This window comes from Pyxicephalus adspersus, chromosome 6 (assembly GCF_032062135.1).
Source record: "Pyxicephalus adspersus chromosome 6, UCB_Pads_2.0, whole genome shotgun sequence".
Lineage (NCBI taxonomy): Eukaryota > Metazoa > Chordata > Amphibia > Anura > Pyxicephalidae > Pyxicephalus > Pyxicephalus adspersus.
Window position 1 is genome coordinate 78,450,588 of NC_092863.1, and position 22,945 is coordinate 78,473,532.

Genomic DNA, 22,945 nt, shown 5'->3' on the forward strand with positions numbered 1-22,945 from the left:
GCTGCAAAAAGGCAAATGCAGTGCAGTCAGCAACACAAAAGCTAACTGAGCATAAAGAACTTTCTACTGAAAGCACAACTACTTCTAAATAGAAATACAACATTTGCAACAGACTAAACAGACATACAGATGGTATTTTTAAAGTTTTTATAGATCGTATATGTGTGAATTCAATACAGAAAAGCTAATATATCTACAATGTAAATTTTTTTTAGATCTGTGTACAACAGGCAGGGATTGAAACCTTTCCAAAGCTTTAATTTTTTTAATTTATGTGTGCGCCCTAGTGACTTATACCATTTAGACAGAAAGTGATGGGAAATCCAAAATGTAACAGTTGTCACTAAACCTGGAATAGAAGAGAAATCTTTTAATATGGCATTTCTTGTGGTGATAACTGTGTGTGTGTTTATGTTTAAAAAAAGGGGTTTTGAATACTATAACTTATTTTTTCTCAGAATAATTATTTACAGTTCTTTATACATTATGTTGTCATACAGGGAGCAAACAGCAAGGTTATGAAAACACCATCAATGACAAATACCACAAACTGAAAATAACATCAACAATATATAATTATAAAAATATATTATAAATAAACCATAGTAGTGTCGTGTATATTTCATTTATTATGATGATTGTCCTTTTTAGTCAGGTAACTCTGAAATGTCTAAGAATTACATTTTTTGTAGTATGCAGTCAGAAAGTGGAGCTCTTTCAGCTCTGTAGCTGCAGGCACTGTGGAGCAATTTATCCTCCAGGTTTATAGTAGAACACTTCATATTCATATTTTTCTGTCATCAGTTCAGCTCTTCCCAGCATTGAGCCTGATTTAATGAAGCTTTCCAAGGCTGGGGAGGATACACTTTCATCAGTAAAGCTGGGTGATCCAGCAAACCTGGAATGTAACTCCAGTGTGCCAAATTCAAAGGAGCGAACGGTAGTAAATACCGTTCCAGGGCAATCAGATTGTCATACAACATTGTAGTACCGCTTTCAGACACTTTTTCCGGACAGAATCATACTGTCAGGGAGACAGCTGAGAGAGAGAATTTAGTGGTTAGGTATGGTAAGTAGTATACCTACCTAACCACTAAATTCTCACTATGGTATTTGTTTACCATATTATGGCAGTAATGGCAGTATTATGCAAATTTTTTTGGTATTTATTATAAATATTGAAACTTGCCAGTGTCTGCAGCATTTCTCACCCTCGGCTTATACCCGAGTCAATACATTTTTCCTGTTTTCCAAGTTAAAAATAGGTACCTCGGCTTATACGCTGATCGACTTATACATGCGTATATACGGTAACCAAAAAATGTACATATAATATGTAAAAATACATAATAATATTTTGTTCATTGTGGTTTTGTGTTTCAGAGTGTAATCAACATTATGTACAATGGAAAAACATATACTAATTGTTGCTAATCCCACTGTGTTTACTCTGTGTTTATGTGGACCAGTAGTAATGATATAACATTAAATAGGCATCAAAGAAGTGAAGAAACGACAACATAGTGGGGCTTGAAAAGTTTAGAACCCCTTCAAATGTGACCTTAAACATCACCAACAAGTCCTAAAAATAGATGAAGAAAACGTGCATAAACAAATGCAAATGCAAGGAAATACTATATGGACATGTACTTATTGAAAAAAGGGTCCGGTAGCATATTTGTGNGTAGCAAAAGTAATTTAAAGCTTACATTTATCAATTGATTTAATTTGAACATGACATCAGATTTTGGTGTTTTCAATCAATGACAATAGGATATGAGTAAGAGCTTCTGTTTTGTTTAAAGAACGAGATCCATATAAAAATATGAATGAAAATTTAACAAACTTTCAAGCACTATGGTACAACAAATATTCAGCTAAATATTACATGTTCGAGACCCCCAATTTCTGGTCATTAAAACTTTACTAAAACACTGATACGAAATTATATGTTGGCTGTAGAATATTTTGAATGGATGAATTCTGCACAGCAAACCGTTTGGAGAATAATAAACTCAAAATTGAAAATAAAAACTCCACCATGCAAAAGTTCAGATCTTTGAGCTTAACTCTGTTTTACCAGCATGCAATATAATGTCAGCTTCTTTGCCAAGCAATACGATGTTAGAAACATAGCCTGGAACACATTTCAAAGATAACAGTGAGCTACTGATAGTTGCCTTAAAGTGATTGGGTCTGATTTATTAAAGTTCTCCAAGGCTGGAGAGGATACACATTCATCAGTGAAGATGGGTGGTCCAGCAAACCTGGAATGGATCTGGTCCACCAATATAAGCATTTGCTAACAAATAGTAAATTACTTTTTAAAAATCCATTCCAGGTTTGCTGGATCAATCAGGTTCACCAATGAAAGTGTATCCTCTCCAGCTTTTGAGAGCTTTAATAAATCAGGCCTATTGTGTTTGAAGCACGCAAGATAATGTTGCCAGCATTTTCTGAAGGCAGATACATTTTAGAATTAAATTATGTCAGTTGCAAACCTAAACAATCAAACCCAAATTTCAAGAAAAGCAATACAAACAATGTTTGTGGTGTCATCATGGCAACATCAAAAGGGCTTTTTAAGGTCCTCAGAAAGAAAGTGTATTCTTGTAAAATATTTAAAAAGATCCTAAGTTATTTTACCCAAATCATTCCACTGTCAGGAAAACAAGATTTCAAATTCAGGCCATTAGCTTAATGTTTGATGCTAGATGTTTAGAAGAACCACAAAATTATATTGTGTGATCCGAAGGTGCTTCTTGCAACAATTTTCTTTATAATTGTAGATTTGAGCACTTTAACACTAAGTAATCATTAAAACTGTATAGGAGAGTGTTCCAGGAAAGTATCTGCTGTCCAAAAAGTACATTAAAGAAATGCATGGGTTTGGCATGGAACATAGGTAAACAACTACAGAACAATGCTCTAGAAACTGAAGAGTCATATAGGCTGTTTAGGGTTGTTTGCCCATGGTAGCTGTAGACATATGCATTGGTGCAAACTGGACACCATTTCAGGGGAACCCCGTGCCAACCCTGAAGCATCATTTATTAAATGGGATGGTTTGGATTTGCTTTGCTGCTTTAGACAGCTTGTCAATGAAAAGCTCATACAGAAGAAAATACAGGGTTATGCACTGGCCTAGTTAAATCCCAGACTTGCAACCCATTGACTTGAAACAGTCAGTTCACAAAGGAGACCCAAAACCATATTGTAACTGAAGAAATTTTGCAAGTAGGAGTAGTCAAAAATATTACCAAGTTTACAGAAAAAAAAAACACTTACCTTTACTTTTGAATCAATCTGATTCCAGAAAGTCCAGGATTATTTTCTTCCTGGCAGGGAGGTGGTGGAATCTTCTGGAGCCGTCGTCCAGGATCCTCCTATGTCACCCAATCTCACACTGGACCTTTCCTCCTTAAGATGTAAAAAAAAAAAAAAAAAAAACGCGCTCACTGCGCATGCATTTTTACTTTATAGAAAAGCCTGAGTTCAGGCATGTGCAGAAGGAACAGCCCAAAGTCTCCGGGGATACCTGACATATGTTTCCCTGAAGTCTCTGGGTCTTCCATTCAAAAGATATTTTCTCACTATTTAAAAGGGTTATCCACCCTTTTATGTAATATTAGAAGTTTCACAATAAATGAGGCATGTCAAATGAGGCAAAACTACCTCTTTTTCCAGAAAACACCACTAAATTTTATTATATATTTGTTGAGTAAATAATTCAAAAAGCAATGTTTCACTTTATTTTATTCAGGTATATCACTTTCATTTGTCTGCACTGTCTGAATGAAGATCTAATGTTTACTTGTTTAAATATGTTAAAAAAAAATCTATGTTCATAGGGTGTACATACATTTTTACATGACTGCATGTATCAAGTCACAGTATACACTGTTAATAATGTATATCCTGCACTAATAAAATCTGGAACAATATATAATAAATCATTTAAACAAACCATCCTGTGCACCATTGTAAATGTAACTGCTAAGTGGACTGTGAGTGAGCCTAAGCAGAAGTGCTACTTCACGCAGGAAGTGTTTGGGTTTCCTCACCAAACCGCAACCTTTGTTCTTATCATTCCTGTCACTATTCTACCAGAAGATAAGATCAATTGATAACAAGACATCAAATAATGAACAAAAGAGCGTAATACTAATAAAACAAAAAGGCCTGGTGGACTAGAAAATTACTACCAAAGATGGTATTATACATGTATGATAAAGATCATACTTTTGGTTACAATTTTTAGCACTGTAGTTTCTAGCTGTAGTGATGTGGTTTAATAAAAGTATAATTTAAGATAAAAAAAATCACATGAAATGAATGTACAAAGTAAGCTAAGGATCCTCTTGGTTTCCTTCTATTTAGCGAAATTGCTAACTTTAAGTTAATAAGGTTGCTTTACTAAAGCAATGGAAACTGTTTAGTTTTAAAAGTAAAAGTTGTCATTGCAAAGTAAATCAGGTGTTCCTTCGGATACCCAATCATTTTTACAGCAAAGAAAAAAATAGCATACTATTGGTAAATAGTAAAGAGTCACAACATATTATTTTAAAATGTGTGTGTAAATTTCAATTTGAGCTTTCAAGCTATGTAAACAATTGGTTTTATCAACATGAGATGAGAAATAACTGAGAGACATTAAACATTTTTTATAGTCCTGACCATAATAAGTAAAACAAAATCCAAAATGCAGTTCTTTAATTTAGTTTAGTTTTGCTTAATAAATAATATTCACAGTTTTACATATATGTAAACACAATCGCTATCATCACATATATGATTTTAATTCAATTTTAAAAAGCATTTTCACTATTTTTAAATAATCTGGTGATCCTATCATGAATGTTCCCTGTTGAGGCATTTCCTAGGGGTGACAAAGCTCTGTCTCTGTATCCCATATGTGCTCCAGTGTTGTCACTCTATTACATGCTCACATTTATATATCCACTAGGTATATTATTAGCACAACATAGTATAACTATTGGTAGCAAAATATCTGCATATTGTAATTTATATTTCAGTGTTTATATGTCTTCTTTGCAATTCCTGATGAAGCAGACTTGTCTCCATGATGTGATGAGAAAGAATATAAGTTGTGAGGTTGCCTAAATATCTGCTTTTATATGGGAATCATTTATGTCTATTTATATGTGTGTACATAAGTATAGATAGAACTACAACCTCACCTTACCTTCCTCTTTGTCTAATTCATAGTTAGGTCCATAAATATTTGGACAGAGACAACTTTTTTCTCATTTTGATTCTGTACATGACCACAATTCATTTTAAATGAAACAACTCAGATGCAGACTTTCAGCTTTAATTCAGTGGGTTGAACAAGAAAATTGCATAAAAATGTGAGGAACTAAAGCCTTTTTTTAACACAATCACTTCCATTTTAGGGGCTCAAAAGTAATTGGACAATTGACTCCAAGGCTATTTCATGGGCTGGTGTGAGCAATTCCTTCGTTATGTCATTATCAATTGAGCAGATAAAAGGCCTGGAGTTGATTTGAGGGGGGGGGGGTGCGCTGCTTGTATGTGGAAGATTTTGTGGAAGATAACATGCGGTCAAAGGAGCTCTCCATGCAGGTGAAACAAGCCATCCTTATGCTGCAAAAACAGAAAAAAAAACACATCTGAGAAATTGCTACAATATGAGGAGTGGCAAAATCTACAGTTTGGTACATCATCATCTTGGTACTCAGCAACGCCAAAAGACCTGGACGTTCACAGAAGACCACAGTGGTGGATGATCGCAGAATCATTTCCATGATGAAGAGAAAGCCCTTCACAACAGCCAACCAAGTGAACAACACTCTCCAGGAAGTAGGCGTATCGATATCCAAGTCTACCATAAAGAGAAGACTGCATGGAAGTAAATACAGAGGGTGCACTGCAAGGTGCAAGCTACTCATAAGCCTCAAGAATAGAAAGGCTAGATTGGGCTTTGCTCAAAAACATCTAAAAAAGCCAGCACAGTTCTGAAAAAAAATTCTTTGGACAGATGAAACCAAGATCAACCTTTACCAGAATGATGGCAAGAAAAAAGTATGGAGAAGGCGTGGAACAGCTCATGATCCAAAGCATACCACATCATCTGTAAAACATGGCGGAGGCAGTGTGATGGCTTGGGCGTGCATGGCTGCCATTGGCACTGGGACACTAGTGTTTATCCATGATGTGACACAGGACAGAAGCAGGCGCATTAATTCTGAGGTGTTCAGAGACATACTGTCTGCTCAAATCCAGCTAAATGCAGTCACATTGATTGGGAGGGGTTTCATAATACAGATGGATAATGACCCTAAACATACAGCCAAAGCAACCCAGGAGTTTAATAAAGCTAAGAAGTGGAATATTCCTGAATGGTCAAGTCAGTCACCTGATCTGAACCCAATTGAGCATGCATTTCACTTGTTGAAGACTAAACTTCGGACAGAAAGGCCCACAAAAACAAACAGCAACTGAAAGCCGCTGCAGTAAATGCCTGGCAGAGCATTAAAAATGTGGAAACCCAGCATCTGGTGATGTCCATGAGTTCAAGACTACAGGCTGTCATTGCCAGCAATGTGTTTTCTTTTCAACCAAGTATTAGAAATGAACATTTTATTTTCAGCTTTTTAATTTGCCAATTACTTTTGAGCCCCTAAACTAAAGTGATTGTGTAAAAAAAAGGCTTTAGTTCTTCACATTTTTATGCAATCTTTTTGTCAAACCTACTAAATTAAACCAGAAAGTCTGCAGTTCAACTGCATCTGAGTAGTTTCATTTAAAACTAATTGTGGTAATGAACAGAACCAAAATGAGAAAAAAGTTGTCTCTGTCCAAATATTTATGAACCTAACTGTATATGGGACATGGCAATGATATATCTTTGAGTAGTTTCTGATGAAATGAGGATATATATATATATATATATATATATACACATATATACATACATACGTATATAAAAATATAACATTTTCCTTCAAGTTTACTCATTCTGTAAAATGATGTTTTCCTCAATCACACAACTATGCATAAACAAAAATCTGTTTTCTTTCATATTACTCATTATGCAAAAATCTCCATTCCTTTAGTAAATCATTACCATCCAAAATGATCCTTGCCATGTTAGTACCGTCCTACATGACTTTAATAAAGGGGAAGCCTGATGGGGACAGGCACTTCCTCTTTTGAACCCCTAGTGCCTAAAAAAGGGTGCAAGTAAAAGGGGACTTATGTGTCGCCTACCTAAAACAATGCATAAACACAGTTGAAAATAAAATTAATATTATAACTATTTTTTGTTTTTAGTTCTTTGGCACCTACAAGTTTGCAATGGACGGTCTTCAGAACAGGGGCTTCCTTCAAAAGCTTCCTTCTTTATTTCAATTTTCTCGTTCAAAGATAACATGCTACTTTCCCTTTTTGTGTATGTTCATTGATCTAACAGTATTGGCTAAAATCAACAATTCATTTGCAGGGAAAATTGGAATCAATGCCTAATGTGAACATAACTTTATCATGTTCACAACATTTCAATGAAGTCATAAAAAATAATGGAAATATTAAATATTATTTTGTGTACAGTTATCAGAAAACAATAATCTTCACCTTAGTGGTCTTTTAAAAAGAACTGTATCCATAAATAAATCATGAAATCTTATTAGTAATTTTACAAAATGCATTTCTTCGGAAAATGCTGATGGACTTAAGTGTAATTAATGAGATACAATTTTTGTGTAATTACAAGAAGCACTTAAGCTAAGTGCATTGTTTGGAATATGAGATTTTCAGAGATGCTGTGTATTTTCAATTCACACAAACTTTACCTGGAACATTGCTGTATATATAGGGCAGTTCCGTTATTATTGTGCAGAATTTGAAAAGAATCAGAAATTAGTACTTGGTTTTCATTGTCCACTGTGATAGGAAGGAAGGTGAAATCATCAAAAGGGACAAAACAATGAAAATCTGACATGGACCAATACAATACGAAGAGTCCAAATATTCTATAATAGCATTTTTTTATAGAATTTAATGATGAATAAAAGTATGTTTATAGTTCCGTCAAGATGTGGAAGGCCTAAAAGAGTGAACTCAAGGAACACGGACAACCGCAAAGAATGAAAGCAAAAAAAGAGGTAGTGAAATTTATATCAATGAATGAGTCAGGCTTTTTATCAAGCTTGTATCATGTGTGTGCTAATTGCTAATAAATTTGCAGCTAAACATTATTTTATTTTTACAGGAGCTATATATTGTATAAGCAACATTTTATATAAGGTCCATAAGCAGAGTTTAAAAAAATCAACTGCACGTTCACGTCCCCACTATATATAACTTTCTGTCTCTGCACAGAGAGGAAATTATGGGGATGGTCATCACAAGACAGAAACTTATTGATAACATAAAAAAACAGTTTTAGAAGTTCCAGGCATTGCTATCTGTAATAAAATATGCATTTGATTGACCATTGGACAGATTTCACATGTCCTGTCTCTAATTAAGACACAAAGCACATAAATAACCTTTATCTGCTCATTTGCAAACAAAAATAGAAAATGTCCTATGGATTTTAAACACAATATTATGGGGTCAGCAGTTTGTATTTATGAAGATTTTTTTTTAGCATTGTGAAAGCTGCTATGAAGTATAACATAGGTACAACTTATCTTATATCCTTTGAATTCTGGCTTTTGTTGATACTTTGAGTATTCTAGATGTTAATCAAAGATCACTGAAAGCCTCCTACTTTTCAGCATTTTTTTTTTCAAAGATTTTTACTATTGTTTGTAAGGAACACCCAAACCCCTCCTAGGCGGTTCGTTTCTGTCCAGCTTTATATGTATAAGCAGTACATTGTTTTTCATGAAAATTTATTTTACAGTAAAATGTAATAGTATGAGTAAAATAAAGTTTGAAACACAAAATCATGTCAAAATAATAAATTAAATAAATTATTTTTATGAAAGACAATGTACTGCTTTTATAAATCATTCATTTATATTGAATGCAATACAAATAGATGTGAAATTCCTGCCACTCCCTAACGCAACAGCCACATGCACCAACGTCACGTGGAACTCCCAGTGACTCATCAGATGCGGAGGACGGCGGCCAGAGGAAGCAAGGTCACGCAAAGGACGAAGGAGGACGCTGGCGGATCAGGTAAGGCTCTATTTACTATTACTTATCACTGTTTTAGCTACCCCGAGTGTGGCTCAGGGGTACCGTTTTCAGCATCTTTTTTCTACTGCTCAGGAGGTTAAAAGCCAATAGCTGAAAACAATTATGATATGCTTTCCTTTTGGACATCATTAATGTATAAGACATGTATTAACTCTCCTACCCTACAGCTGTATTACATCTTGCTATACCTGTGGTACCCATCAATACCACTATGCTCCTATTCCTGTTAAATGAGGTTACCACCAGTCTGCATTCTACTGATCCCATAGGCCAAGAGTTAGGTTTACAAATTGTCCCATATGACACGCTCTAGTAAATATGACTAGGGTAGCCCAGATGCCTTCCCTCGAGCACCTCCCTTTTACCACTCCCACCCACCTCCCCTATACCCCATTAGCATGCAAAATTCAATTTCCCCAACAGTGACTAAACCTCCCTCAACTGCATCTTACACCGCTCGCAGGTCTCACTCATCGCCCGCCGTAAGTCCTCCAGCTTGTCCCCCAGCAGCCTGCTTTCCATGGCTACCGCATCCAAGACTATCCCTAGCAAAATCATCACTGTCCAGGGGCTCTCTAGTTTGTCCACTGCCAGTGGCACCCAGAACCATTCCACCAAGTGCTGCAAAATGGCAAGCAGGATGGCGCATACCCTGCTTCCCTGGGGCCCAATACACAGGAAATCTTCCAAACAGTATATTAACAAGTCCACCCGGGCCATCTCCCGAACAGCTCATTCCAAAAAGGAACTGAACTTGAAAACATGCATGAGATAGAGCAGCCCATAAGCAAGCATTTTTCCACAAAAAGACTCCATTCCAGGTGCACTCCAACAAATGAAGACGGAAAAAGTTGCCTTAATCTCCACTTTGGCCATTAAGGCACCCCACCCATACCACCACATTAAAGGAAGTATGGGATACTGAACACAACTCTGGCAAAATGCCATGATTTTCAGACTTCCACTTTGGATGTGCAACTTGTGAATCAACCTAAATTTTTCAAGCTCCTTTTTGGGCACTACCCCCAGCGGAGAGATCACCAAGTTCTCCACTGGCAGAGATGTAAATGGGCCGCTAAACTGGTCAAACTCCACCTCCTTCCACCATTTTTCTTCCACCACCCTAGGGTGAACCCCTGGGACCAGGACCAAGAAACATGGAATCCGAAACCCCCAAGTGAAATCCTCCTCCAAAAACCTTGCTGCTGCCTGATCCGTATACCTATTTAGAAATGGGAGCATCCTTTCTAACTGAACAGGCACCCTGCCCTTTTATATCCCCCTTCTTAAAAGACCCTCTTGCAGTAAGCAGTATCCCCCACACTCACCTGCTCATTCTCTATGCCACCTTGACTGGCAGCCCTTGCTGCCCCACCTCCACCCGCCTGTCCCCCCCAGCCAGCTGTCTCCCCAGCCTAACACCCCCATACACCAGCATCCCCACTCAGGCCCCTTCCCCAAACACCCCTATCTCCTTACCAGGTCATCAAGGCAGCGCCATAGCATGCCTGACGCTGCAGCCCCCCACTAAACCTATTCCCCAGCAGCTCTAACAGATCATGCCGCACCCTCTACCTTGGCCTTCTTAACCCCACCTAACCCTGCCTTCACACTAATGACATACAAAATGAGAAATAGAAAGAGAGAGGCTTTTTTGGAATATAGATAAATCATGTTTACTCAAATAAGAAAAAGCATTCGATATCCAATAGGCAAAAATAAATATTCTTGTAAATATTGGTGGCAGTAGTAATAGTGATAGTTGTTACCCCAACGATATGTTTACTGATACCGACGCGTTCTGCCGATTGGCTTCCTCAGGGGACTTTAGAGACTCTTAATGGTACAAGATCACTTGATAGTGACTGAGAAAGCTGGTGTTTTGACAAAAAAAAAAAGAAGGAAAAGGAAAATGCTTTTATAGGGAATGCTGTGTGATCCAGGGAATCAAATATCTATATAATGCTATGTCAGGTAATTTCTATAATGCACAATAGGTTTTTTTTTTTTGCTTGTTTTTATTTCTGATATACCACACAGCATTCTTCTTAAAACTAGACAAAGACCTGCAGTCATGTACCAGCTATCGCCCTATATCATTGCTCAATTGTGATCTGAAACTTTTTGCAAACATCTTAGCAAACAGGTTAACACCAATACTCAACAAAATCATTCACCCTGACCAACGTGGATTCCTCCCATTACGTGAATCCAGCGACAATACCATTCACACCTTAAACCTCCTAGACTGAGCCTACACTTGTAAAATCCAGTTGATGCTACTTTTCCACAGATGCAGAGAAGGTTTTTGATAGGGTGCCATTCATAGTGCCATTCAACATAATGAATGGCACTATGCAGGAATGTACCCTTTCACCATTGTTCTTTATTCTCACACTAGAGCCTTTTCTGCGTCATATTCATGAAAATACTGATGTGAGAGGACTAAGAGCAGGAAACACAGAACATAAGGTAGCAGCATATGCTGAAGACTTCTTGTTTTATATAACTAATCCCATCATGACAATTCCTAACCTCTTAGCAGAATTGTCAAATTATAAAATAAATTTACAAAAATCTGAAGCACTAGATCCCACCCAGACATAGTATTCTGTACCCTACAGCCGAATTTCCCCTTTAAATGGGCCAGAACACCCATAATGTATTTTGGAACCCAGATTCCAGAGAAGCTTTCACAAATGGTGGAACTGAATTTCATCCCTCTCCTTGACATACAAAAAGACCTACAAAAATGGAGACAATTAGCCATTACATAGTTTGGAAGATGCAACATACTAAAAATGAACGTAATGCCTAGACTCCTGTATCTTCTTTAAGCACTGCCAATCCACATACGCACATGTTATCTCCCATTTCAGAACTGAATTTTTAAAATTTATCTTGCACCATAATACACCGAGATTGAGTCCTAAAATTTTGAGACCACCTATATTGAAAGGCGGCATAGCCTCTCCAGACCCACTGTTATACCAGCAAGCCGTACACCTAGCTAGACTCAGACTGTTACACTAACAAACACACAAAACTGTGGTTACAAATAGAAGAAACCATTGGGGAGACACCCATTGAGACACTAGCATGTCCCCCCACCAACTGCTCATTTATCAAAACACCTGCTGATAGGAACCATGCTTACTGCACTTTCAAATATTCTCAATTACGGCCCTTACCGACATACAAATTTCCCTGCAGAAACAACAGACGCAGTTTTTTGGTCCTGGTTACAACAAGGAATCTCCGGGACATACCACTCCATTAAGGATAAGAACTGGATGCCAGTTCATACTATACAGGCAATTGAGGAACTCCCTCCACTGGGAACCTGGTGTACAACTCGCATATCTACTCCGTTCCCTACTACACCCAAGTCAATTTGGCAGACCTTTGTTGCCTATAGAAATTATATGCAAGACCACTTGTCTGCTAGGAAGGTACATCATGTTATGCATAGCAAACTTTCTTAGCAACACGACTGATTAACAAACCACATTGATTGGAAATACACTTTCATCAGTGAAGCTGGGTGATCTAGCAAACCTGAAATGGATCTGGTCCAGGATTCAAAGCGTTTGCTAGCAAATGATTTTTAAAAATCTATTTCATGTTTGCTTGATCACCCAGCTTCACTTCTGAAAGTGTATTCTCTCCAGCCTTGGAGAGCTTTCATAAATCAGGCTCATTGAATTCACTGACTCCCAGCGGGATCTCATGCTACATTTTACATTGACTATGTAACAAATGCCAAGAAACAAATTACAAATTACTAACAGGGTGGTATAGAACACCTAGAAAGCTAGCAAAGATTATGCCTCTGACCGATTCCACATGTTCGGGATGTCATGCCGCCCCAGGCACAATAATTCATATCTTCTGAGAGTGCTCGGTATTAAACACTTTCTGGAACTGGGTAGCAGATATATTTCATAAACTTACCGAGGTTGATACCTGGGAGAAACCTGAGCTAGCCCAAGGAACGCTGCAAAGGCATGCATACCAGCTTGCGGGAAAAAAGAAATCCCAACGACCGTTAGCCGATAGATATGAAGTGTGGTTGACATTTATAATATGTAAGAAATGATGGTTACCCGAGACAGCAACACAGAGAAATTCATACAGTAATGGTTTTACTGGATCCAGTTCAGCACCACAACAGAATACAACTAATTATAGTCCAAGTGGGATGCCAATGGCAACGAGGAACATTCTCCATAGTTTCATGTCACAATAAAACAAATTAATCAGGAGTAAAGTCAAACCAAGTACCACCTCCCCACATCCCACTCCTAAATCGATTCCTTGTTTCTGTTCTTCCTTGTAACCTATCTACCTGTTCTTTTCTTTCTAAAATTAAAGTCAGGTCTGGAGCGAGCAGGTAAAAGGAGCATAGAGGAGGTCCCGCATTACTGGGCAAACAGGGAGCGCGCTAGTAAAGGGTTAATTTGGTCTTGGAAGTTAGTGAGAGGTGACATAAAGGGAGGGCAGAGGTTAACAGTGGGTCACGTGGATAAAAGATTAGGACCTGGAAGTGGAATGTCCTTAGCTTAGGAAGAGGCAAAAAGAAAAGTTTCCCTCCCACCCACCCTTTTATTTATGTTGGTTGGTGTGGGTTTGAGTTTTTTTGTTTGATTTGATGGGATAGACGGTTGAGGTCCTCAGGGTAATTTGGTTAAATGTTGTGGTGGATTGGGGACCCATCGTTGGTGTGGAGTCTTCATTGGTTTAATAATATTTGAATAACAATAAAGAATACAAACAGAGTTATAACTGCATACATATACAGATTAACTATAAAAAATAGATCATATTAGATCCGGTCACCAAGTTAGAGAAGGGTGTTCTAGACAATAGTCACCTACTGGGATTGTTTGTAGGTGCATAATCATCCAAAATTAGTGTATGGAAGTGGTTTCCTGATGTAAGTAGCAAGAAGCCTGTGGTTTATTTGGTTGCCTGTATGCTTATTACCCAACGTGTTTCGCCTATCTTAGGCTTCTTCAGGGGTAATAACATGCTTAGCATACACACAGTCTAAGTGTATTGGTGAGATATAGGAGAAAATATACATGAGTTTTGCGTAATCACTGAGTGAACGGGTTAATAAGAGAAATATCATTAACAATTAGCATATTTAGCAAATACATAGAAGTAATCGTGAATATGTATATAGACAAAGAGGATTTATTTAGTAAAGAATTGGAATAATCTGAATATTGGAACTTACGATATCCCAATAGGGAGAAAACCCTATCCCACAATACATTTAGACTGTTGTTGTTATTTGAGAACTCACTTGAATTGCCTATAAAATCTCTCCCCCATTGGAGGGACATTACCATTTATTTATTCTATCTAGCAACTCCACTAGGACTTAACCAAACTCCCTCACCTTAATAATATTTAGTGGTGGTAGAACTGGTAATTTATGTTTTGGTTATTATGTTATGGTTTCTTTTAGTTATATTTTATTTGAATTTTTGTTTATTGTTGTAATTTATGAAACACAATGATCAAGATATCCGATTGTAGTTAAGATTAATATTCACTTGATGTAATGATTACTCAGTGATGTAAGACTTATGATGTTCAACCATTCATCCTGTTTCTGTTGCAATTTATGCATGTTTCAATAAAGTCTCAATAAAAAATGTAGAAAAAAACACCAGCCTTCTCAGTTACTATCAAGTGATCTTCTACCAATTAAAAGTCTCTAAAAGTCCCCTGAGAAAGCCAATCGGCAAACCCCTTCACTTAAAACCACAGGAAAGGATACACCTAGACAGTGTAGGCATGCTTAACAACATTTGTATTCACGGACTGCATACACAGCTCTTCTGACTTTTATGAGGACGTCAATGCTTATTAACAGATCAAGAGATATACTTTACAGTTTATAGATACAGTTTTTACAACAAAAGAAAAAAAACAGCATTGCCTGAAAACCCATATTACATGCAGAAATCATGGTGATGAAGCTACTTTTTCCTGTCTTTCTTCTTAGTGTACCAAGCTGGACAGTAAGTTTTGAGAAGGATCCAACAGGTAAGTTACAAAAATAAAAATTACTTTTTTAAAGTAAATTTTAGGATTTAAGCATATAGTAGTGCAAGTATATATATATTTTTTTATTTTTTGAAGATATTGAAGTAGTAGACTTTCTTTTGGTAAAATGTTATGCTTGAGTTTCTGGGTCTGCACACCTGCTGTTACTAATATTAGTGTCCCAACTTTGTTAGATTCCTTAACCCCCCCTAGCGGTAAGATAGGGGAAGAAAAGGGTAGATTCAGCCTTCCAAAAGCGGTAATCCCGAGTAACACTCAGGGTAGCTGTGAACTAAAAAAAAAAAAAAAAACCCACTTACCTTGTTCCGTCAGTGTCCCCAGGCGTCCTGCTGGTCCCCGCAGGTCCTGGGGACACGTCCTTCGATGTTGGTGCATGCGGGCGGATTGGCGGGAAATTCAAATAATTTTGTATTGGATTTAATACAAAATAGCTATATTAAGTACAATACAAAGAAATATTCAAATAATATATACATAATTATATTATATATGCTACTGTACACTTACATTACATGTAATTTTTTTTTATTAAAAGTTTACTATTGAATTTATTAAATGTATTAAATATTGGTGAGTTAAGCCTAGGAATTTCCGTATTTTTTGCCGTATAAGATGCACTTTTTCTTCCCCAAAACTGGGGGGAAAAAGTTGGTGCGTCTTATACTACAAATACCGTGTTATAAAATAATTAAAATAGGATACTCACCCGATACCCGATCCTGCGTGTGTCTCCTCCCCTCGCTGGCTGCAGCGTGTGTCTCCTCTCCTCGCTGGCTGCAGCGTGTGTAACGGCACAGAGTGATCAGAAGGGGACAATCAATGGCACATGAGTGATCAGAAGGGGAATACCGGTATGAATGGCACATGAGTGATCAGAAGGAGAATTATCTTTCAGAATCTTTTTTTTCTAGATTTTCCTCCTTTAAAAGCGTCTTATATGGCGAAAAATACGGTAAATATCCGTGAGTTATGCCTAAGAACTATAGTCTACAATGTAAAAATAACTTTCCATGCAAAAAAAAATGGAACACTTTTTGCATGGAAATTTGCACAGAATTAGAACGCTAGGGGGGGTTAACTTACTTTATAGTACAGTCTGTAGAGACATTTCCGAAATCCAAGGCCCCATGGAAGGAGTTAGGAATTATTACCATCTAGATCAGCGGTTGCCAACCGGTGTCCACAAGAAAATTTGGGGGGACTGCGGCTCTGGTCAGTGCACTCCCAAGCATGGTCAGGAGAAGGACCCCGCTGGGGGGGACGCACCGGCCAGAGCTGCAGACCATGTCTCCTGCGCAGTTCCCTGGCTCGGGGAAGAGGGCGGGCTGGGTTTCTAGACATAACGCGGCCACTCTCCCATTGCAGGCTCAGATCGGCAAAAGGAAAGTGTGGCGGAGTTAAGACCTGAAAGGTTGGGGACCGCTGATCTAGATATTGGTAACACACCACTTCCCACCCCCTCAAAAAAAAAAAAAAGGGCATAGTCTGCCTGAAACATTTTTAGTCTGCACTAAAAAAGATGCTTATACTGTAATATGCACATTGTGTATTTATGAGAATATGAGCAAATAAATCTTTAGATTTGCAAATCAGAAGCATGGGGGTTATTGTGATTTATGGTAAACTATGCAGGGAAATAGTTTTATTATGTGTTTGCTTATATCTATTTCGGCACTCAATACAGCTGATCAACAACAAACAAATTAAAAAAATATGATATATAGAATCTTCTGTGAGATAACCACATTGTTTTTCTCTTTTTTTTCTTTGAGAATAAAAGAACAAAGTTGTATTTAGTTAAAGCTGGAAGTATTGCATTTGTTGGATATTACTAGTAATGTTTGTTGGAATAATTTTGTATTGAAGGTGACATCCTCTGTAAGAAGTAATGGTATAGCTATGACCATAACAGATAATGCAACTGCTATGGGGTACAGAGGTATAGGAAGTCCATAATTCTCTGCCTATACTCTTAAGTTATGTATTTGGATAATACATTTGAATAGTGTTAATATGTTTAGGAATTGAAGCCATATAAAACAGAAGGACCTTTTTTTTTTTAGGTAAAAATTCATAGGATTAATATACCTATTATCTACGTCGTAATATCCTCAAAGAGGCACATTAACTTTAAGACAAAGAATTATTCAAAAAAAAATAAATTTATTAAACTAATTAAGGATTTAAACTTGTTTTCTACAAAGAATTTACACAGAGAGCTAATACTTTTTCCTATTCCTAAGTGTAAAAGACCTTTGCTAAATCAATTGGTCAATACTAAGGTAATAGACACAAACAAAAACAAGTAAAGATTTACTAAGTAGAATGTAGTGGAACACTAATATCTTTTTTAAGGTGCACTTTATCTTTATTCTGACACCTGTTTTCAAGCAAAACTGACACAAATCAGACATTGTCTTTGCTGCTTCCTGACTCAATACCACATACTAGAACTTGCTGTGAAGAGTAGACTCCAGCTTACACATTCAGAAGCAATATAAGAAATAAATGGAAGAAACAAAAGGAGGGGTCACTATAGAGAATTTTAGTATTCTTGGTAAAGCAGAACTAAACCTGTGTTACTCACCTGTCCCTGTTCCCCTAAAGGCTCCCATCATCTTGCTTCTCCTCTTCTTGGAGACGATCAATTGCAAAAGTTTTTACCCCGAGCATGCTCGGGCTTAACGGCCAGGTGGTTAAAACAATTTTTTGTTTTGTCCGTTACATATAGACACAGGTTTATATTGGCTACTATTACTAAAGGTCTATGTAACAAAGCAGAGGGAAATCACCGGCTGCTGACAGAAGTGTTAAGGAGTACAAACACTGCTTTTTGTACAATTACATTTTTTTATGTTTTGGAACTTCAAAATAACAAATGCTGAAATCGGGATGAAAGGTTTAGATTAGTATAGCACTTTTGGTAGTTAAATAGTAAATATTTAAAGAGGTTTTTGCATCTCATGAAAACACAACTGATGAGGCACTTTTTTAGATTTGTATGAAAAACATTAGTAGGTTTCAATTTTATTGGAGATGGGATGGTCCTGTATACTGCTATAGATCATAGCAGTTTGTTTTCCTATAGGCCTGTTTATTCTGCAATAACTTTGTAATCGCTTAAGACAGTGGTGCCAAACCATTTTTCATTTGGGGGCTGCAGTTGACATTGGGATAAAACTTGCGGGCCACAATGCAAACAAACATTAAAGATGTATATTTAAAACTAGAAAAGTTTTAATTGAAAATGAAATTCAATTGAAATTAGTTACCATAATATTCATGTGCTAAATAAAAACTTACATCTTCAGGACCAGTTGCTAACATCCCTCTGTTCCAGAGACAATGAGGGTCACAGTAGGTAAGTGGTCAGCCATGTGTAACAGGCAGCTCGCCAGCCGCTCAGTCCCTCGCACTGCTCCGTCTGCAGATTTGACCAGGCGGCAGTGAGTGGTACTGAGCGTCTCCCCCTAAGCAGGATTCCATGGCACGAATAAGGGGTAACAGCACTGCAACCTCACCACCAGTCTGAACACAGTCTTGAAGTTTTGTGAACTTTAAGGGGCACCACAGCACATAATGTTAATTGCCAAGAAAGTGGCTCCCTGGGGGCCCCCCATGAAGCAAACTCAATTTGGGGACCCTGGTCTTAAAATAGCCACCCTAATGTGAAAATATGCCTGATTGTTGTTGGGATTTTATGCTTATGACTCTGTATCTGGCAACTTGGTATGTTTAGGGGGCTTAAATTTAGTTTAGTAGCAGCTCCTAGGGTCCCTCGTGTACCCTGAAAACACATTTCTATGATAATCAGTGAAGGAGATTTTTACATGGGGATAATGACAGAAGCATGAACACAGCTCTCATGCTGCTGCTGGGATTATCTCACATTACAAGCAGATCCCTCTGCTGGCAGCATGATCTCCATAGAGAAACATAGAAGATGCGAGTGCCCCATCCCCGCAAGATAACGAGCAGAGAGAAAAAAGAGAGAATAAGGAGAGGGTCGGATGTGGCCCGTGGGCCTTAGGTCGGGCACCCCTGGCTTAAGATAAAAAAATAATAAGTATAAATATAGTATGTATAGTATAATTGAGTCCAATACAAAGAAGTCTTTATAATATATATGCTACTCTACAGTCATATTACAGGTTTCACTATTTTTTGCATGCAAATACGAACAGAATTAGAACACTAGGGGAGTTAATATAACTTATCAGTGTTAAAAGAAAAAAAAAGTGACTGAAAAGAAAACAAAACATGTTATTTAATTATTTGTCTTGTTTAAAATGGACCTAAATAAATATATTATATCTTAAGATACTGTTGCAATGGGTTGCAGCAAAATGGTCCCGGACACCATTCTGAGCAGTTATACTTCTGTTTCTTCTAGATTGGTTAAATTCCAGCGATGACAAAATTTCAAACACAACTCAGTACTACCTGTCAAGTCAATGGTTGATCAAGTTTGTGCCGTCAGTGTACACCCTGGTGGTTGTGGTGTCTCTTCCTCTCAACATCTTGGCAGTCATTGTGTTTGTCTTTAACATAAAAATGGAAAAGGGAGCAATGGTCTATATGTTAAATCTAGCAGTTGCTGATGTCCTCTTTGTTAGTGTGCTGCCATTTAACATTGCTTATCGATTCTCTGGGAATAACTGGATCATTGGAGATGGAATGTGTCGATTTGTCACTGCCGCCTTCTACTGCAACATGTACTGTTCAATCTTGCTCATGACAAGTATCAGTGTGGACCGATTCTTGGCTGTGGTTTATGCAATAAAGTCTCTTTCTTGGCGCACAAAGACGCGAGCCTGGACGGCCTGCTCCTTTATCTGGATAATATCAATAGCCAGCTCACTACCACTACTTACATCCAAGCAAACTTTTTATATAGATACGCTAAATATTACAACTTGCCATGATGTCTTGTACATCAGTGAGCTCCAGAATTTCTACAAATATTACTTTACCACCTTCTCTTTACTATGCTTCTTCTTGCCATTGATTGTTATTAGTACCTGCTACATCAGCATCATCAAGAAACTGAGTACCAAAAACAATGAGAAATCCAGAAAGAGAACAAGAGCAGTGATTCTGACAGTTATAGTGTTTTCCTCATTCTTGATATGCTTTGCTCCAACCAACATCATCTTTTTAATTCATTATTTGCATTTCCAGAATAAGATGGAGTCTATGTATTTTGCCTATATTCTGTGTACCTGTATCAGTAGCATCAGCACGTGTTTGGATCCTTTTATCTACTACTATGCCTCTTCAAAGTATCGGAAGTACACATATAGTTTATTGGCAAATGTAATGCAGTCTAGGCTAACTAGAGAAAAAGAACTTTCTACTGAAAGCACATCTGCTTCTAAATAGGAATCTAATACTTACAACAGAAGTTGTGGAACAAACACATTTTAGAAACTTTAAATTGCTTAGACATAAATATTAGATTGTGTGTTGGAGATTTTAGCCATATTTGTGAATGCTGCGAAAGTAATATAAAATATTTAAAGCCAAATTCAAGGTTTTGCTTTGTATAAAGCATGAAGTATTAAAACCCTTGTCAGGCTTTTTACATTTTGATTTTACTAATTCTACCTCTTTATATATCCCGATGACCATTAGGAATCGGACATAAAGTAACAGAAAAACAAACATTTGACAGTTGTCAGTGGAACTGGAATACCCAGGAAATCTTACAATAGGGGTACTAGTTTCAGTGACAACTGAGATATCCTTAATCCTATTTTCGAGGACAGAAAGTTTTGTAAAGGGAAGTCTCCCAACTAAACGCAGGTGCAAAAAGAAAAAAAATGACAGAGCTGCCAGAAGTTTTGGATAATCCCATACTGGAATAAAAACTAAAAAAAAGAAGGATTTAGAATATTGTGATGTAGATAATGATATGTGTTGAAAAATTTTACAGAACATAATTTATAAATATGCAACACACTTTTGTCACAGCTGTGCTTCCTCTTAGTAGTATTGCAGGCTGTGATTGCAGTAGTACTGTGCAGCAACTGCTTACTACCTATTTCATTATTTCAATAGAATAATTTACAGTTTAGTGTGCATTTTGTTTAAACAGGACTAAAATAATATTAAATAATATATAATAAAAAATATTTTTTTTTCTAAAGGTTTTTTTTTTTTAACCTTCTCTTACCTGTTTGTCTATGAAGCTAAATACCTGAAGGGTAATGTGAACTTCCAGCCATGATATGGACTTTCAAATATTTGGATATTCTTAATAAGCTGTAAATGTGCTTTATGAAAAATGAAGGCTTTCTATGACTTCTCTAGCTACAGACACTATGGTGCAATTGGTCTTCAAAGATTGCTGACATTTTCCAGATAATCTCTCAGAAAATGGATCGGTTCACTACTTTTAGGAAAGGGTAAACAATGGCAGTTCCCATATATCTGTCATGTCAAGTGCATGTTAAAACTCATAATAAATACTTTTCACAAACCTGCATGTCCTTTTTACATTATTCAGTTACTACCACAATTCTTAAACCTGGGCTAGCCCATCTACATGTAACATATCTCACCCAAAAAAGATACAAGCAATCCCTAGTATGGCAACTATTGAATGCTGAGAAGGCATGCATACCAGCTTGCAGGAAAAAAGAAATCCCACTGACTGTTGGCCAATGACAGCAACACAGAGAAATTCACGGAGATATGGTTTTACTGTATTCAGTTCAGCACCACAACAGAATACAACTTATTACTGTCTAAGCGGGATTCCCCTGGCGACGAGGAACATTCTTCATAGTTTCATATGACAACGGAACAAATAATTAAGATTTGGTAAAATTGGTTAAATAAGATTTGGTGGTGGTCTGTGGTGTAAGGAAGGTTATGTAGTTCCTGAGCTGGAAGGTTTTTCAGCTGGGAGCAATTATATATACCTTTATCACAGTAAAGCAGACCACCAATGTAATTGGGTACCTATGAGGACCAGAAACCTGTGAGGCCAGGATAATTAATGTTTAATAGGTTAGAAATGGAAATTTAGGTTTAGATTATTTATGTATTTTAGGTTATGCTTTATATTTCAATTTGTTATATTTTATTTGAATATTTAATTGTTGTAATAAAGGCCTACGGGCCATTTAACCAAAATATTATTGCGCGGTTATTTGAATTTGGTATAAGGGAGGGTTGGTATTGGTTTTGTGGGGACTTGGGTTGTGGGTTTGATAGGTTGCTAGATCTGTTTTGCTGAAGTCATGTAACTATATCCTAATGTTGAGACATCTCGGATTTATGAAATTCAATGATCACTGATATCTGATTGTAGCTAAGACTATTTTTCACTGGTATTCAGTGATGTAAAACTTATGATGTTCAACCAAACACCCTGTTTCTGTTGTAATGTATGCATGTTTAGAATGTGTCTCAATAAAAAAAAAAAAAAAAATACATCAGCCTTCTCAGTAAATATCAAGTGATCTTCTACCAATTAGGAATCGCTAAAGTCCCCTGAGGAACCCAAATCGGTTAACACCCCCTCTCTTAAAACCACAGGAAAGGATACACCTAGAAAGTGTAGGCATGCTTAACAACATTTGTATTCGAGGACTGCATGCATACACAGCTCTTTTATGAAGACATCAATGCTTATTAACAGATAAACAGGGCTTACTCTGTC

The 22,945-nt window shown here is 37.1% G+C and overlaps 2 protein-coding genes across 2 annotated transcripts in view; both read left to right on the forward strand.

Moving 5' to 3' along the window:
* The window catches only part of LOC140332772 (proteinase-activated receptor 1-like), a 2,198-nt gene extending 808 nt beyond the window's left edge, over window positions 1–1,390 (forward strand). The window contains exon 2 of the mRNA XM_072413966.1: window positions 1,384–1,390. Coding sequence (XP_072270067.1) covers window positions 1,384–1,390 — 7 coding nt within the window. The remainder of the gene's footprint in view (window positions 1–1,383) is intronic.
* Window positions 1,391–15,176: 13,786 nt separating this feature from the next.
* LOC140332773 (proteinase-activated receptor 1-like) lies at window positions 15,177–20,658 on the forward strand. The gene is made up of 2 exons (XM_072413967.1): window positions 15,177–15,255; window positions 19,670–20,658. The coding sequence occupies exons 1-2, from the start codon at window positions 15,177–15,179 to the stop codon at window positions 20,656–20,658; spliced, it is 1,068 nt and encodes a 355-aa protein (XP_072270068.1).
* Window positions 20,659–22,945: the final 2,287 nt, after the last annotated feature.